The sequence below is a fragment of the Protopterus annectens genome, chromosome 11.part0 (genome assembly GCF_019279795.1).
Source record: "Protopterus annectens isolate FY-2018-M chromosome 11.part0, PAN1.0, whole genome shotgun sequence".
In the NCBI taxonomy this organism is placed as follows: Eukaryota; Metazoa; Chordata; order Ceratodontiformes; family Protopteridae; genus Protopterus; species Protopterus annectens.
The window spans coordinates 467,178,775-467,196,507 of record NC_056745.1 but is presented as its reverse complement, the minus strand read 5'-3'; the positions used below and the strand labels follow the sequence as shown (position 1 = coordinate 467,196,507).

Sequence of the window (17,733 nt, the reverse complement as noted above, 5' to 3'; positions counted from 1 at the left end):
ATTTAGGGAATGACCTTTGGACCCTCCAAGATCATGATACTTGGCTCAGTTGCATTCAGGCTGTTGGCGAGATAGTCTGCGGACTTACACTCGTATGTCTGCTTATCCACCTTTATGCTTACAAGCTGAGGTCACATGTCAGGCATACGATTCTGGGTAGGTAAAGCTTTGGCCTGGCCAGATGTCAGCAGTGATAACCCATTCATTATGAATACTGCAACACTGATTTTAGTCAGGACATTTACATATACATTAGTCTGACTGTTCTTATATGCAAAGCCATGGAACAAATTATTATGGAAATAGACAACAAAGATTTAAGAAAGCTTCAGACACTGGCACCACCCCAGTTTTGTTTCTTCAAGGGCTGGTCATGTATACTAAACCTGGTGAACTTATTTGTAAAGATCAACAAGGTAGCAGATGAGGCAGAAACTGGCAACCTTGACCTGGCTAAGGCAGTTGATACAATACCCCACTTGGGCATTATTAACAGATGTAAGGAATTAGGCATAAAGCCCTATATAACACGCTGAATACCCAGATGGCTCACAGACAGCACCCAGAAAATTAGGACTGGTGAGACCATCTCCACAGGTCAACAGTGGAGTCCCACAGGGCTCTATGCTGGGCCCACTCCTCTTTGGTATCTACTTCTCGGAAGTCAAAGCCAATCTCAGTGGCCTCTGGCTAATGAAGTTCACAGATGGTTGTAAACTGGGGGAAGTCATAGAATCCCAAGATATTAATATCTTACAAGAGGGTCTAACACAGACAAATGACTGATGCCAAAGCCACCACTTACAACTCAATGCCAAAAAGAAATGCATAACTGTACACTTCTGTAATATGGTCACCCCGGGAAACTACATCATTGATAGAACTCCCCGAAGAGTAGACCAAGTAGTCAGGAATTTAGGAGCACATGTAGATACCAACCTGGCCTTCGACCAGTCTGCATCCAGGTTAGTACAGAAATTATTCTATGTCACTCAACTTATAAGTAAGGGCATGGCATCTAGGTCCAGGGTAGTAATTGTGCCTCTGTATTTGGCACTTGCCAGGCCCATCACTGAGTATAATGCCCCTTTGGTATGTACCTAATTATAATACTGCAACTGCAAAGATTCCATACAAAAAGAATACACTGCCTAAGCACAGAGTCCTATGTGGATTGCCTTAAAGCCCTACCTTTATACTTTGTTTTCTTCAGCTTAATGACAGATGTAACCTGGACCACTGAATGAGAAACTGTAAAGTCACCACTTGTCTGGTGCTCATGTTTTTAATGGACAGGGGCAGTCATTAGATTATGTCTTAACTAATATACTCCTATATACTATGTTCAAGATAACAAGTGGAGCACACTGGGGCTGCATGGCTAGGCTTATGTTTGTAAATCTAACACAAACCTACAAACCTATGAATCAATGAGAAGGGTTGAAAGAAGATTTATGTAAGTTCACTTGAAACCTCAGATTGAGTAGAAAGATTCTGAACACTTGCTAAGGACTTTTGACAAATGGAAAAAGAGCCAGTAATCATCCAAGTACAGAAAAATGTGAATGCTTAAAGTTTACAATAAGCAGTTGCTGGAGTCAGTCACTTTGTAAATACCCTTAGAACAGTAGACAGTACAAAGTGTAAGATGGAGAACTGATATTGTAAGCCAGCTACAGAAAATCTTAAAAAAGTCTGAAATACTTGCCAATTGGAATTTAATGGTAAAAATATTTTAACTCTAGCTTTACTGAGAAAGGCTGTAAAGGGGCAGGATGAAAAAGGATCTGAAAGGATAGTAGTTTGAACTTTTGGACCTGGATGAAAACAATGAGAAAGGAAAGGTAATATTTGTTCCATAACTGCATGAAACAAGGATAACTGGTTTACTGTGCAAGGAGGAATCCCCTGGAAGGGAAGGACTGCCATTATCGAGTGCACCCCTGTTGAATGACTTTGAGAACCCATCTGTCTGAAACAAAGGGGTTACATATAGAAAGAAGCAAACTCAGAGTGAGAGATTGCCAGGGTGGGAGGGGAGAGAAGCCTGTCGATGCCAAAAGTCATTATGATTTTTTGGACTATCCTTAATTTTGAAAGGCTTTTTCTTTCTTTTGAAGCTTCCTTGCCATTGTTTTTTTTTTTTTTTTTTGGCAGCACCTTATTGCTTGAATTGCTTTTTTGAAAAAGGGAGCCTAGGTGGAAGGAAATTTATTTGCCTTAATCTGAAAGCAGAGTTCAGACAACTCAATACCTTATAATCACTATCACAGATGTTTGCTGTGGTATGATAAGATGATGAATATAAAAATCATCTATTTCCTTTCTTAAATTATTTGCAAAAAAAAAATAATAATACTCAGCTAGTAGAGAAGCTATATTCTTCTACCTTGAAATTTATTTATTTATTTGAATTTGTTCAGTGGGGGCAGAATACTGATCACAGCTGACAAATTTCAGTCGTGGTCTGGAATATACAAAATAAACAAAAAAAAAAAAACAATCCAGTACTTAACAAGCATACTATGAATACAGAGAAAAAATGCAGTATCTAAACATTTATATATACAGTATATTGAGCAACACACAGCAAAATGATAAGTTAATTACATACAAATTCTAGACAATGTCAGATTAAAAAGGTAAAATAAAGAAATTGCAAGGACAACACATATAGTGATGATTTGGTTATGTTTGTTTGTTTGCTTGTTTGACATTTGTTGACTGGGTTGATCCAGCTGGGACAGAGCCCTTTTTCAGTGGAGAACCGGGGAGAAAAGCTCCACAGTAAATACATGCAATAAAGTTGACTTAGTATTCAATTAGTAAAACAAGAAACATACGTAGAATAACTAAAGCCGGTTAAAAATACATGGAAATAAGAATCAGCATTATAGCATGTGTAGGTACAAATGTAGAGTAGAAGAATACATATGGTTATAATTATAGGGCAAACACAATTGATAAGAGTGTAGGTACAAATAAGAAAGAATTACTAAGCTTATTCATTTGACTGTTTAAAAGTCATATACCACAGACAAGAATAAACTGGCATAGTATGAAAGAAAAAGAGGTTAAGTAACAAAAAGAATACTAAAAGAGAATAGAGGCAAAGAGGAAGGAAAGATAATTTACAAATTAAAGACAAAAGAGTGTTTAGAAAAAACAGAGTTGTAAAGATTTATTAAAAAAAATAAAATAAAAAAGGAGAGACATAGGGTAGCTAAGAGAGGTGAATCAATCAGGTAGGAGATAGCACTGACATAGTTTAGTTTTGCTTAAGTGATTTTTTACTGTCTTTCTGAATTGGGGTTTGGATCTAAGGAGATGGATCTCTAGTGGCAATTTATTCCAGTTCACAGCAGGCAGATAGCTATTAAGTTTTATTCCTGAGTTAATCGTGGGTTTGTGAATGGACATTTACATTGTAAATGTGAATTTAGTTATGTGACCAGGCAGAATGCATTTTTTACTCTGCTTGATTTCTAAGATGGAATTTTAGTTCAGTTTTCAATTTTGTGGTAGGAAGAAGTATCTTTGAGATAGGAGTGGAGAAATTCCCAAAATTTGGTACATAGTCCATCCATCCATAATCCCTTTTTTTCCCAGTTTTGCACGTGGGGTCGTGATGTCATGTCAGCAGTGACTATATCATCTAGAGCCAATGTTTATGCTGTCAGGTGGCTAGCCCTGCAGCAGTTGTTTTTCCATACCTCACACATGTGCACACAGTCACACCTTCAGCCAATTTAGAGCATCTAATCCAGCTACTGCATCTCTTTGGAATGTGGAAGAAAATGGCAACACTAGGAGAAAACCCACTCAAACACAGGAAGTACATGCAGACTCCACACAGGAGGCACCCAACCAAAAATCAAACTGGGAACCTCTGGTCTTAATGCTGTAATTGACTCAAGTACTGTATGGTAACTGCTGGACACATAACTTTAATTATCATATCTAGTGCAGTGTATAATGCACAATATGTGATATTTTTCTTCTTTAACAACACAGTGAAGTTATGTGTTGCAATTCCTATCTGATTTGACAACAGCAAAAATTAACATTACACAGCAATAAGCTGAAAAGTCATTTGTACACTAATGTAACTTCTGTAACTCTGGCTAGTGGAACTTGAGATGAGAGAGTTCCATTCAACTTGCATGAATTCTTCTAAATGTTTTTCCTTTCAATGCAGCATTTAACATACAGAGTTAAGGCAATACATCTTATCAGCCACATCACATGAATAAACATGTAAAATAATGTACACTAAAATGTGCATTCCATATATGACCAAATACAGTGAATGCCAAGTTTTGTTTACGTGTAAGTAAAATGTTCAGTAGATCAAGAAAAAAGCTAAAGATTTGAAGATAGTTGTACTTCCATACCTGTGTGTAGTGGCCACAGACTTTAGAGCAAGCTCTGCTTGCATAGTCATAATCTTTCACTTCATCATACCAGTTCTTTACTGCCATTGATGCATTAAAACTGGGAACTGGTGCTCCAGCCCACAGGTTTTCTCCAACAGGTGAAAATTCAGGATGAACTTTACCAGGCGTCTGCAGATGAATGTTGTGCTTAAACTGGCACTTCCTTGCCCAGGCTCTAGCTGTTTTTGCCAAAGCATGATCCCAGGTCTGTAAAAATATGAAAAGTATTACAAGTAAGGTAGTTCTAGTGGTTTTCTACAGATCAAATTGACTAATCAGTGTGACAGATAGATGCGTTTCTTCACAGCTTATTTCATGAATGAGAGCCAAATATAATTTGTAAAATGAAATCAAATTTTACAACTATAAGCAAGTTTTGCATTAGTATACTCCTTTGTCAGCTCCAAAAATTAAAATAAGAACAGTTTCTCCACATGAAAAATAGTTTTCACTTACTTTAAACAAGTTTTAAACTGACAAGAAGAAAGACTGCTTCTGTTTAAAAGTTAAGATTTGTGGCAGTTCGTTAAAAGATACACTCCTAGCTTAAAGATAGCCTTCCTAAACAGGAAAATACAATAAAATCATTTAAAAAAAAATAAATAAATAGTGATTTCAAAATAAATAATGAACATAAAAATTTGAATAAAGTGGACGTTTTTTCCCCAAACAGAACTTATCTGCCCAGCAAAGGAACAGCACAAGCTGACCATTGATCTTCGAAAGCCTCAGAGCAGCATACTGTTTGGCAGCAGAAAAGGTCTGAATGGCTTGGCACAAAAAAAACTGTCTTTTTAATCAGCTCAGCTCAAGCTGGCTGATGGTTTATGCACTTGGAAGGTGCACTGAAGCTTTAGAAGCTGGCCAGCTGTTATATCCTTGGCAGGATATAACTCATAGTTAAAGCTGCTGCAGCAGCAGTGATCAATATGATGAACATCATACTGGACATGCTGATATTTAGGAATCCAAAGGTAAATTTAAAGCTCTAAACATATTCTTAAATCATCTTGGAGCCAAAAGGAGCAATGAACTGCATACAGCCCAAAGCTGCAGGTTGCAGATTTCTGACTTAGAGAATAAACACCACCAAAAAAGAGTGTAGCAAAAGTTATGTGGATCATACTAGTGTACTTTTTTTCTAGATTCGTGTACTACTTTAACAGTAAATATGGGAGTATAGTTTTGAGCAACAGCAATCATGGGAATTGCCTTGTAACAAGTTATATGAAGAAGTACTGGAGGAATACATAAGTTAAGGACCAAGTAAAGTAAATCAAGGTATGACTGCAACAAAATGAGCACATTGTCTAAAATAAAATGTACCAGGTGACAAGAAAAAAGACAGGGATAAAGGAGAAGCACAAGGACAGGCAAGAAGATGTATCTTATTTTGGATATATATGTTCCTCAATGTTTTGCATATAACTCAGCTACTCTTCCTGGAATGGAATTGTAAAGAAACTGAATTCTCATTTTCATTTACTTATCTAATTATTATTGGCTGATTTTGAATGGATATAATTTTGTAAGATAAAACAGTGTCTGCTGCAAGCTACTTCATTCAAACTGCATATTCAATAACTGCCATTCAAAAATATACAGCAAATGTGTATTCCATTAGACAATTATGCCAAAATGACATTCCTGCAAGAACTGTAGCTGCAATGGAAAAGGAGGCACCATCCCACCTTCATAATCTGAGAAGGAAAGATTTAGTAAATGCTTTGCCTTCACAGAATGCCAGGTACTATTCTTAACCTGATTTGTTTATTATCTACTCTGGAGGTCAAATTGTCCAGAAATGGGAGATACATTGACCTTGGAAAGATATCAGGGATAACACTGAAGAATCAAGTGGGATGGTACAGGCAAGAGTTGGAAGACCAACAGTCATGAAGATAGAAACACTTCAGTTTGTCTGATGCTAAGTAATTTATGCCCACATTCTAAATGTTTTTTTGTCAGAATTCAAGAAACTGTTGCCCAAACTAAAACTGTTTCCATTTTCTGATTATACAGACTGCTGCACATGAGCAACAATTACACCATTAACTGTCAAATTTATGTCAAATTGCTAAATTATAACTAAATTTAAAAAAGTACCAAAATCATTCAGTCTGTCTTTTTTTCTCTTTTTAAATTTAAAATAATAAAACATCAATATATATATAGTCTAGGCTGGAAATGGAAAGGAAATTCAAATACTCCAGGCAGAAAAAGGTAATAGATTTGTGCCATGGTATCTCAAACTAAAATGATGCAGCTTTGATACATTTTCTCCATTAAATAAGATTGAATGTAGCTGTATAATTTAAATACAATTTAAATATTACTCATATTTGTCACACATGAAGGAAGCTGACTGAAGTACTCCCTACAGAACTTCTAAGCAAGGTGTTCCCATACTCATTACTGTTCCTTGTAGTTATAATACAGACGGTGTATGGTGACTTTGAGTTCTTAGGAGGATTATACCATTCAGTAAAATGATGGGATGAAAGAGTTAGAGTGGGGTGTGGAAACTGACATGTCATTTTTTTTAATAAGTAATAATTAAGTCTGTTCCTAAGGGATGGTCACTTTGGGTTTGGTAAAAGTCCTTTTACTATATTCTAGGTATGGAGTTCAGTAACTATTTGGATGGTGTTCTAAACTACTCATCCTGTGTAAATGATTCACCTAAAAGAATAGCTTTGAGTGAAAAAAGTACAGTTGTGTAAGTAAACTTAAAATAACAGTAGACGTTTGAATACGTAACTGTTGCAGTAGCCTAAGCTATGTGGGACATATCCTGACAAGGACTGGGCTATCAGCCAGCTTCCAATGCTTTAGGGCCTGTTCCCATGTGCTAACAACTCTACAGCTCAAAAACAGCAGTATTAAGGGCACCACAAGTGGATAGGGCATCGTAAATTCTTACCAGGGACCACAACTATCCTGGACATGGGCAGTCATTAATAAAGACAATTTTGGATATTGACTAGAGTATCTATGGTATTACATTGAGATGAAATAGTTAAACTTGAAATGACCTCCTGGTTGATAGCCTAGCAACCTCCTATGATCCAAACTCTCAGATCTTTCCTACCTCATAACAAGAGAAGCTACAGCTCATTCAGATAGGTATGTGTCAATAGAAAAAAAAATGGCAAAAAACGACATCCTGGCAAAAAGACCAACAAAAAAAATTGGAAATAGGTCGGATGTTCCTACTACAACAGTGCTCTATTCAAACATCTACTGTTATGGTAAGTTTACTTTGACAATTGTACTATATTATCATTAGATCACTGTTGCAGTAGTCCAAGCTGTATCAGATGAATACCAGAGGTTAGAGTGAAAGGGAGGAGGAAGAAAGAGCAGAGCCAGGAACCCCTGAAGAACAGTCCCAGTAAAGTCTGCTCTACACGCAGAGAAACACTCCAGTTTGTAGTCCTTGATAAAGGTATGCATATATGTCTAAGTTCCTGCATCTAGTATATTTCTGTAATTCACTCCATTCCAAAAAGCCACAGAAATAACCAAGGTCTGGTAGAGTGAGCACTGACCTTGCCTGAAAGTGTTTTGTTATGATGAGAATAACAAACAACAGTAGTATGACAGAGCCATTTAGAAAGTGGCTGTTTTGACATGCACTGCCTTTTTTCTTACCTTCATATGAAATAAACAATTGATGTGAATTCCTGAAGATTTTTGCTCTGTCAATGTAATATCGGAGTTGCTTGTGGACATCCAGAGTCTGTATAATTCTTTCTTCTCTATTTTTGGATCTGAATTTAAAACAGGAATATGAATAGACTAGCTCACAATGAACTCTGAAACCATTTTAGGTGTAAAGGAAGGATTTGTTCTCAAAGTTAACCTACCTTTGTGAAAGATGAGATAGGACTGAATCTCTATGAGCTTGTATCTCAGGTATTCCTTTTGCAGAAGTCAGAGCAATTAGTAACACTGTTTTCCAAGATAAGAACTTCAAATTAATATCATGAGAAGGTCCAGAAGGAAAAAGTATAAGTCTCCTTAGTTCAAAATTGAGCTCCCAAGAAGTAACCACCTGTTTTCTAGGTGGACAGATAAAAAAAACTTTCAAAAGGTGTAGCAGGGAAGAAGAGGGAAGTACATGAGCAGACAAGCAGTGAATGCCAAGAGGTGTATCTTGATAGAAGAGTAAGAATTTCCAGAGGATAATAAGTCACACAAATAATGTAGAACCAAAAGGCATATGGACCTTAAAAGGGTTCTGGTTCTTGCTTTAGCACCAACTAGAAAATCTTTTCCACTTACCCAAGTTTGTAGTAGCAGGTTTCTTAGCTTTCTTTGATACCTGCTGCATGTCCTCAGAAAACAGATGTCTAAAAAGTTTTAAAATTCTATCATCCTGGCAGTGAATCAAAGAAATTGAAGGCTGGGGTATTTTAAACAGCCCCTGACCTGTGTAAATCCATCCTGTGAGGAGCTTGTGGTAGTTTCCATTGGCCATGTTAAGAAGAAGGGATAACCACTGTTGCCAAGGCTAAAAGGAAGTTACTAGTATCATTTCTGGAAAATCTTTTTCAGTATCATTTTTGGAGAATCCTTCTAAATCTTTAGAAGAACCATGGTTATCATTGGAAAGAGAGGAAAGGCACACAACAACAACCCATTCATGGGAATGAAAAGGCATCTGTCTTCCAGCCCTTTGTGCAAGGAATTCTGGAGTAGAATTTCTTTATATGTTCGTCACTCCCCAAAGTTGGATCAATTCCTGGAACCCCCTGGATACAACTTCTAGTTGGGAGGGTTTATTCTGACCCTGCTCAGCTTGTCTGCTATAACATTCTGGTCTGACAGGCTTTAAAAAGGCAGGAGGTTCAGATTGTGTTGAGTTGCTAGTTCCCTGGCTACCATAACTAGTCTGCAAAGGGGATAGGATCTGGTCTCCTCCCCGCCATTTTCTTATTTAGCACATCATTGTGGTGTTGTCCCTAATCAGTAGTAGAAAGTTTGTAATCCAGAGATGGTTCAGAGATTTGAGAGCATTTATTAGTGCTATAATTTCTTTGAAATTTACGTGTTCTAATTTTTAGTTAGTTTTGCTTGCTCCACAGACACTGCCAGTGTGAAGTCCAAATTGATTTAATGAACTACTGAATTTTCTTCATGTGAAGTCTGACCAAAGGCGGCCATGAAACCTAGAATCCTGAGATATTCCCTGATAAATGCCAGTGTCTAACTGGAAAATATCAGAAACGGTTCCTTGTAAAACTCCTCTTTGTCCTGAGGAAGGAAAGCCATTGTGGTGGATATATCCAGGAAACATCCCAGAAACACTATCCTTTGAGACAGAATGACAGACCTCTCTCTGTTCCCCTGAAATCCCAGATTTTTTTTAAATTCTCAAGCAAGCAATTCGCAACAATTTGTAAAAGAATTGGTAAAAGTAAGACAGTCATCTCAATATATAAAAATGTGAATGTCCTCCCAACTACACTTAGCTATTACAGTAGGCCTGCACTTTGTAAATACTCTTGGAGTTGTTGACAACTGAAAATGTAAACTAGACACAAAAAAAAACAAACAAAGCATCTGTAACCTTTTAGAATTGGAATGTGGTTCTACAATTTTAAATCCAGAGTTACTTGAAAACAGAGGTGGAATGAAAGATAATAGAGACAGCAGAGGGACAATTTTGTAATTTGTGATTTCGATGTGAAGATTTAGAAAAGAGAGGTCTAGGACATGTCTCCAGGTTCTTTCTATGGTTCTAGAAAGATTCTTGAATAAAAAACACTCCCTACTTGATTTGAAGGAACAGATTCTATAACCCCCAGAGATAGCATTTGATCTAGGATAGGAGGAATCACCGAGATTTGATTGTATGGATGCAGTGGAATCCCTTGACAAGAAGGAATGTAATCCCTTACCAGTTGTAGTCTTTCTGAAAGATTATTAGAACTCAAGTGTCTGAAGTTATCTGGAACGACAGAGGGAAGTGAAGAACATAGACTTTGGGGAGGGGAAAACATAATAGGCATATAATCAGTTTACTATTTTAGATTCTTCTTTAATTTTGGGAGAACCCTCCTTTCTTCTTTGAACCTCCTTTTTCTGGAAATTTGTTTACCTGTGCCTTGCTGGGTGGGATTGTTTATTCTGTTTCCTATGAAAGGAACCTGAACTGATTCTGTTTCTTATGAAAGGAACCTGAACTGACAGGAACATTTCTATTATATTTTGGCAAGGAGGGTTGAAAATTTTGTGATACCACCAAATTAACTTTTTCTTGTCATCAAACCTTTTTGAAGAACTCAACAGATGGTGGCCAAATAATACCTCTTTATCCAGAGAAGCATTCAGGAGCACAGCTTTGACATCCTCTGATAAAATTCTGAGAAAGTAGCCAGATGAATCTTCTTTTCCCTCACCCAATGGCAATAAGTCTAGAAACAGCATTAGCAGTACCATACGAGCATTTTTAGAGAGTGATTGGTTACCTGAGAAACAGAAGGGATTAAACATTTAGAGATGTCAATTTGTGAAGAAGGAAGGTCATCAATTAACTTTTTCATGCTGTCAAAGGAAGCCATCAGAAACATTGACGTGAACCAGTTAGGAGTGTAAACTTTCTAATCAAACTTATCAAAAGCTTCCATATCATTGTCAGAAGGAATATGGGTAGCTGCCATAAGGTGCTTGGCAGAAGATGGTTTTGTTAGAGAAATTACTGTTGGGTCTGAAAAAAAAATTGGCAGTCTGGGAAACCTTATATAGCTTGTCAGAGTTTCTGTGTACAGGTTGCTGACTGCTAGGCAAATTGCTGGCTGCAAGGAAAACATCCTCTAAGGCTGATAAAACAGGAGGAAAAGCTGCAGGTCAAAGAAAATCAAAGTGTAGCAAATCATAGTATCTTTGTTGGGACTCTGGTATTTCTTTTTGCTCCCAATGAAATAATTATTTTATTCTGGAAATGGTATCAGAAAAAGACAACTCTTTAGGTGGGGAAACTGAACAAAAACTTTACTGAGAGTCAAATTCCCCATTCTGTGGAACAAGAACTTGAAAACCACAGTCTAATTCTATTTTGTGTCCTTCAGACTGAGAATCAAAATCTGAGAGGAAAATCTTCTCCTTTTTAAATAAAGAAAGACTCTGAATATAAAGTCTGAAAGGCTTTATATAACCATTTAGCAAAACTCAAGCCAATCTCCCTTGTCTGCCTAGGTGACACAAGTGAACAAAAGTGCCTAATTTTATATTTCCTTTTCCTGGGAGACCCTCCAGAAAAAAATTAGCACCCTGAAGAATGGTCCTTCCTCCAGGAATCAAGCTCCTCAGAGTGGCTTCACAAAGGAATAATGTTCACTCCTTCCTATGATGCCAACAAGAGTACTCCTCCCTTTCTCAAAGAGGATAGCTAAACAGCCACAGAGGACATGCATGCCTTCTGGTCCTTAGCATCTTCTTGAAGAGTAGACAAGAGGGACAGAGAAATTGGTGAGCAATCCAGGGAACCTGATATGGCCACAGTAGATTAACTCTTCAGTGGCTGAGGTGAAAAGGACGAGGAAGCCAGAGTCACAATTGAAGCCTCAGTTACAACCTTTCTCTTTTTCCAGGTTTGGGAAGAAACAATAAAGAAGCCAGGACCCAGGTCCCTGTCTCTACTGAAAAAATGTCTAATAAGTGAGTAATGCAGCCTAATAGGTCTTCTCACCTGATGAAACATTAAGATCTGAAGTAATTGTTTTTAGTGATGACCACTAAAATGACTAATCCTTACTCCCAGCAACCAATGCTGACAGAAAAGTTAAACTTTTCTTCACAAAAATGGTAAAATCATAAGGTATTCCCTAGTGGGGTACTTATCTGCCCCAATACCAAAGAAGTGCTAGCTGACTGAAGATCCATTGACATGGCAGCAGTGCACACATTCTCTTCAACAGCAAGAAAGTTCAAAGAAGTTGATTCCTTAACCACTGACTTTATGCTACGTTCCCTTGAGCTGTACAATGGTAAGGTGTGTGGAAGGTGCCATAAATTTCTGGAAACTGTCCACTCATCTAGTCCCTGGCAGGACATGTCTCATATAGCTCAAGCTAGCATAACAGTGATCTAATTATAAACATCTGAACATTTGACCAGCTTCTCTTGCTTTGATTAAAGTAGCTTCTAAATCTGTAGAGACTGCCTAGTACTTGGTTACATTTTTAACAGTGATATTATGGTGCCTCTTGAAATTTTAAGGACTAGCAGAACTGAAAATGAAAATGTGGAGGAATACGTAGTATGTCCAATGTTGTGAAGTCCCTCCCCTCTACAAAAGCAGGAAATATTCAAGTACAGCGTCAGCTGCTGTCCAAAGGTACACGTCCCAGAAAAAGAAAACACTGAGGATGAAAAGACTGGACACGACCACCACAACGTATATAAAATCCAGTTTAATAAATAAAAATGAGCGCTTTCACATGCTCAACTGGCATGCTTCTTCAGATTTACCATACATTTACTCAAAAGAACACTTAAATAGCAAAGACTTAATTAGATAACTGGTATGCAACAGAAGGGTGGAGTTTTTCACTTAAAAACAATGTCTTAAAAGACATTGCTACCACTCAAAAGAAAAAATACAATTTAATTAATATGCAATATATATAACAAGCTTTTTATATATATTGCATATTAATTAAATTGTATTTTTTTCTTTTGAGCGGTAGCAATGTCTTTTAAGACAATGACAATTATACATAAATACTGAATGCAGAAAAACTAAATATTTTTTATCTTGTTCAGATCTTTAAACTTAAAAACTGTAAGCGTTATCGAGTACATATTATATGGAGACCATATTATAAATGATTATTGAGGCCTGGGTTAAACACCCCCCCCATCTAATGATCCAGGCTTTTTCTTTCCTGTTGAGTATATCATGCCATCAAAATTTATTGGTTCTATCACCCCAGATAGCATCAATGATTTGAAATTGAAACTTAGCACTAGTGTGGTGCAACACATGTTTATATAAAGCACTAGAAAGACATTTGTTCCTGATGTCACTAAAATGTTCTGACATCCTATTTTTCAATGGTCTAGAAGTCAGGCCAATATAAAAGGCCGAACAAGAACAAGTAACAAGATATATTACCCAGTTTGACCAACAATTGCCAAAACATCTAATCTCAAAAACCTTAGCAGTATTTTTGCTGGAGAATTCTTTAGACTTCATCATATGTATACAAAAGGAACAATGGCCACAAGGAAAAGAACCCTTTCATTTGGTCACCGGAAAGTGTGATTTGTATACCCCCCATCTTCACATGTTGGCCCTTCTTGTGTAGATTCAAATATGACCCCAATGTATGGCCTGTCCTATAGGAAAAATTGGCACTGAGATGCAAGAATATTAGCCAAATGTGAATTAGCTAATAAAATGTTCCAATTATTGTTGATAACATTTCTTATAACATTGATATTCCTGCCAAAGGTGGTTACAAATCTAATCGGGGTAACCCCTGTGTTAGTTTTTTCTTTGTAGCTGAGCAAATTACATCTATTAAATTGTTCCGCCCAGTTGTATGCTGAATTGATGTGGCCTGATTGGTATCCCCTAGCCTTAAATCTATTCCTTAAGTCTTGCTGATAATATTCATAGCTCTCCTGGTTGGAGCAGATCCTTTTAATTCTTAAAAATTGAGACTTGGCAATATTTCTTATAATATGTTTTGGATGTAGACTGTTAGCTTTCAACAAAGTATTGTATTGTGGGTATTTTCTAAAAACTTTTGTGGCAAGTGTATTGTCACTGTTTCTGCTGACGAGGACATCCAAATATTGGATTTCACTATATTGCATATTAAGAGTAAATTCAATACCCCATTTATTATCATTTAGGTATTGAATAAATTCTAATAAATAGTCCTGGTCTGCCTTCCAGATTAGCCAGCAATCGTCCAGGTACCTGCGCCAGATGTCCAATTCCTCTATATAAATATTATGGGCCCAATCATAGATAAGCTGTTCCTCTATGAACCCCATAAACAAATCAGCATATATTGGTGCAAATGATGCCCCCATAGCTGCACCTTGGACCTGCCAGTAACAATCTTGATGAAAATAAAAAATATTCTTTGTCAGTACATGTTCAACCATGCATAATACCAAAGTATTAAAGCCCGGTGGATAAAGATCACCCCTCGCCAACCAATATTCAATCGCCTGTAACCCAGCCCAATGTGGGATGTTGGTATATAAAGATGTTACATCAAGAGTGCACATCCACCAACCAGCCTCAAGCTGTGAATCTGACACAGTTTGTAGGAATTCAGTCGTGTCTTTCAACCTAGATCTTACTAAGCCTAATAGGGGTTGTAAATATTGGGGTAGAAATTCCAATAACGGCTCTGTAAGTGAACCCCTACCTGATACAATAGGTCTCCCAGGTGGTTTTGTTAAACTCTTATGAATTTTACGAAGTAGGTACAAAATCTGTTTATGGGGATCTTCCACCGTAAGTTGTTTTTGAATGGTTTTGTTTATGATTCCTTCTTCAACAGCTAGTTCTAAAAACTCATCTATCTCCAGTTTAAACCTATTGGTGGGGTCTAAGGGCATAAACATATAATGTTTACCATTCTGTAACTGTGCATGTGCCTCTAATATATACTGTTCCGTATCCATCACAACCACAGCGCCTCCCTTATCCGCTGTGGTAATGACATTGTTCAAATTGTTCCTTAGATTTTTTTAAGGCTTGAATTTCTGACTCTGATAGGTTGTTTCTTAATATGAATGATTCCTCTTGTTTGAAATGCAAGATATGCCTTTAAACATTTGATTATCCTTTGTTATTAACTAATCAGCCAATTATCTTATGGCTATATTAAGTCAAGTGATGGAGTATCACACTATCACTGAGGAAGGCTTGTTGCCGAAACCAGTCTGTTGGTTGTTTGGTCAAAATAAATATTTGGATTTATTCACTCTGGTGCTGGCTGCTTTTTTGACTTTCAGTTAACTGTGTAAAAGTATTTTATCCTGCTGGTATTTCTGTAATTTGTAATATTTCTCAGGGTATATGAACTTATGTCCAAGGATTCTAGATACTGCAGTTGTTCTGGCTTTTGTTGAAAGCATTTGTTACTGCACTTGAGATCAAAACCAGTTTGTTTTACATTAAGATGTTTTTTCTGCACTCTGGTAAGGGCAGAGGGCTGATCCAACCCACCCGAGTTGGGTATTGCTGGTGGAAGGTTTACTGTGTATTAATCAGAGCTTAACTGTGTAAAAGTTTTTCATCCACAGGTATAAAAGCCTCACATTTGTGCATCGTGCAAATGTGGTTACCCATGCCTTGTATATGAGCAAATCTCTCTAGTTTAAAATCTTCTATATGAAACATAGTGTCCCACTGTTCACAGCTGCTCAAACAACTGCCAGTTTGTGCAGAAAGCAGCACTACTGAAGATCATCTAATAGTGTACTACTAATCACTCTCACTTAGACCTTTACGTGACTTTCCCCTACTCTTTCCTGTCTACTAAGGATCTGATGTAACAGATAGATGCTTCCTTGTCATCTCTGTTTCTGGCTTAGTGGATATGGGCATCCTGAGGCAGTGTAGTAACTGCCTCATGTTCACTGACAACCATTTAATTTTAGAACAAACACAGTGCGTAAGACATGTAGATACACAATGTCAGTGGAGGCAAAGCTTTCACAAGCATACAAGAATAATGCAAACCAGGCTGTTAACCTTACACCCAAAACACTCACTACCAACAATAAGGAACAAATACATAGACCTACATATGCGGAGATACTCACCTGTAATCTTTACAAACCTGTGATACCTCCTAAAAGTATCTCTCAGTGGCCCTTAGTACACTCAAAAAAAGACAGCACCTCCCACAACACATAAGTCTGAAAATCATAGTAGCCCAGCTTCCAAGCCCATAAGACAACATGCCACACTGCCAAAATGTTCTAATTATTGGGGATGCCATTCTAAGACATACTGATGTCCCCTTACCAGGCTAAACATCACCGTGAGCTGTCTGTCAGCAACTAGGATCCACCAGATCACGCTTACACTTATTAAACCACGAGTACCAGTATGACATGGTCATAGCCCATGTGGGTGTAAACAACCTAGGACATACCTCACTGGACTATATGAAGAGAGACATGATGGAGCTCTCTGAATATGTGTCCCTGGCAGGTATGAATCTAGCCTTGAGTAGCATCCTACCTTCACCAATGATGATGCTGCTGTACCAACAAGAAATAGTTGACTTCAACAATTGGCTTAGTTTCTGGTGTCACAAGAAGGGGATCCAATATCTGTCAGCCTGGGTTGACCTGATCAACAAACCATGATTCTTTGTTTGAGATGGTTTGCACTTGTCACCACCTGGCTTCCTGATACTGGCAAAAACTTTATCTATCTCCAGAGCACTGTTTTTAGACTGTCCCAAGTTGATAAACCTTCCAGCATAACAAAATCACTCCTAACTACCTAAAGGTACTGCTGCTGAATGCTAGTTTAAATAAAAAAAAAACTGCAATCCCTGGAAGCACTCCTCACCCTGGAGAATGCAGACATATGTGCAGTCACAGAAACATTGTTCAGGACCATGGAAAGGACCCCAGATATTAAAAGCTGCAGTGCCTTTCATACATTTTGATCCCCCTCAGCTCAGGACAAAACAAAGGGAGGAGGTGTCTCAGTGTTCATAAAGGGCAAGTACACTGGTCCAACAACATGACTTGTTTGAGCTGCTCCATGCCCAACTACCCATAGGTGTGACCCCTATCATATCCTTGCCAGCTTCAAATCCCCTAACATGAGTCTGGAAAACCACATCTACTACCTAAACCTAGTGGAATCTCTTAATACTCAGCCTAACACCATACTTATGGGTGACTTCAACTACTTCTCCATAAACTAGGACATTTATATGACCCATAATTAATTTTCTCAGAGGGTTTGGACTTCGTCAATATATATCCTAGACCTAGTACTCACGAATATCGGGGGGGGGGGATCAACTCCATCCCATGCATTAGCTCCTCCCTTGTAAGACCTGACCACAGAATGATCTTGATGGGGGTTCTAGGTTAGTTTTAGTACTAAAGGAGATCATTTAGTACTAAAACTAACCTAGAATCCCCATCAAACTCCAAGCCTATTAAGAACTTTACTAAGGGCAAATTACCTCAAAATAAATAACCGTTTATTAAACTTCCAACCCTGTCCAAACCCAGATGACATTGACGCCTACTCTGAGCTGTACACAAAAGCACTGTACAACCACATTCA

The 17,733-nt window shown here is 37.6% G+C and overlaps 1 protein-coding gene across 2 annotated transcripts in view; it reads right to left on the bottom strand.

Annotated features, from left to right (window-relative positions):
* The window catches only part of GLIPR1 (GLI pathogenesis related 1), a 1,221,813-nt gene that overhangs the window by 913,052 nt on the left and 291,028 nt on the right, over window positions 1-17,733 (bottom strand). For both annotated transcript variants that reach the window (XM_044087974.1, XM_044087975.1), the window contains exon 2: window positions 4,395-4,643. In XM_044087974.1, the coding sequence (XP_043943909.1) occupies window positions 4,395-4,643 (249 nt within the window). The remainder of the gene's footprint in view (window positions 1-4,394; window positions 4,644-17,733) is intronic.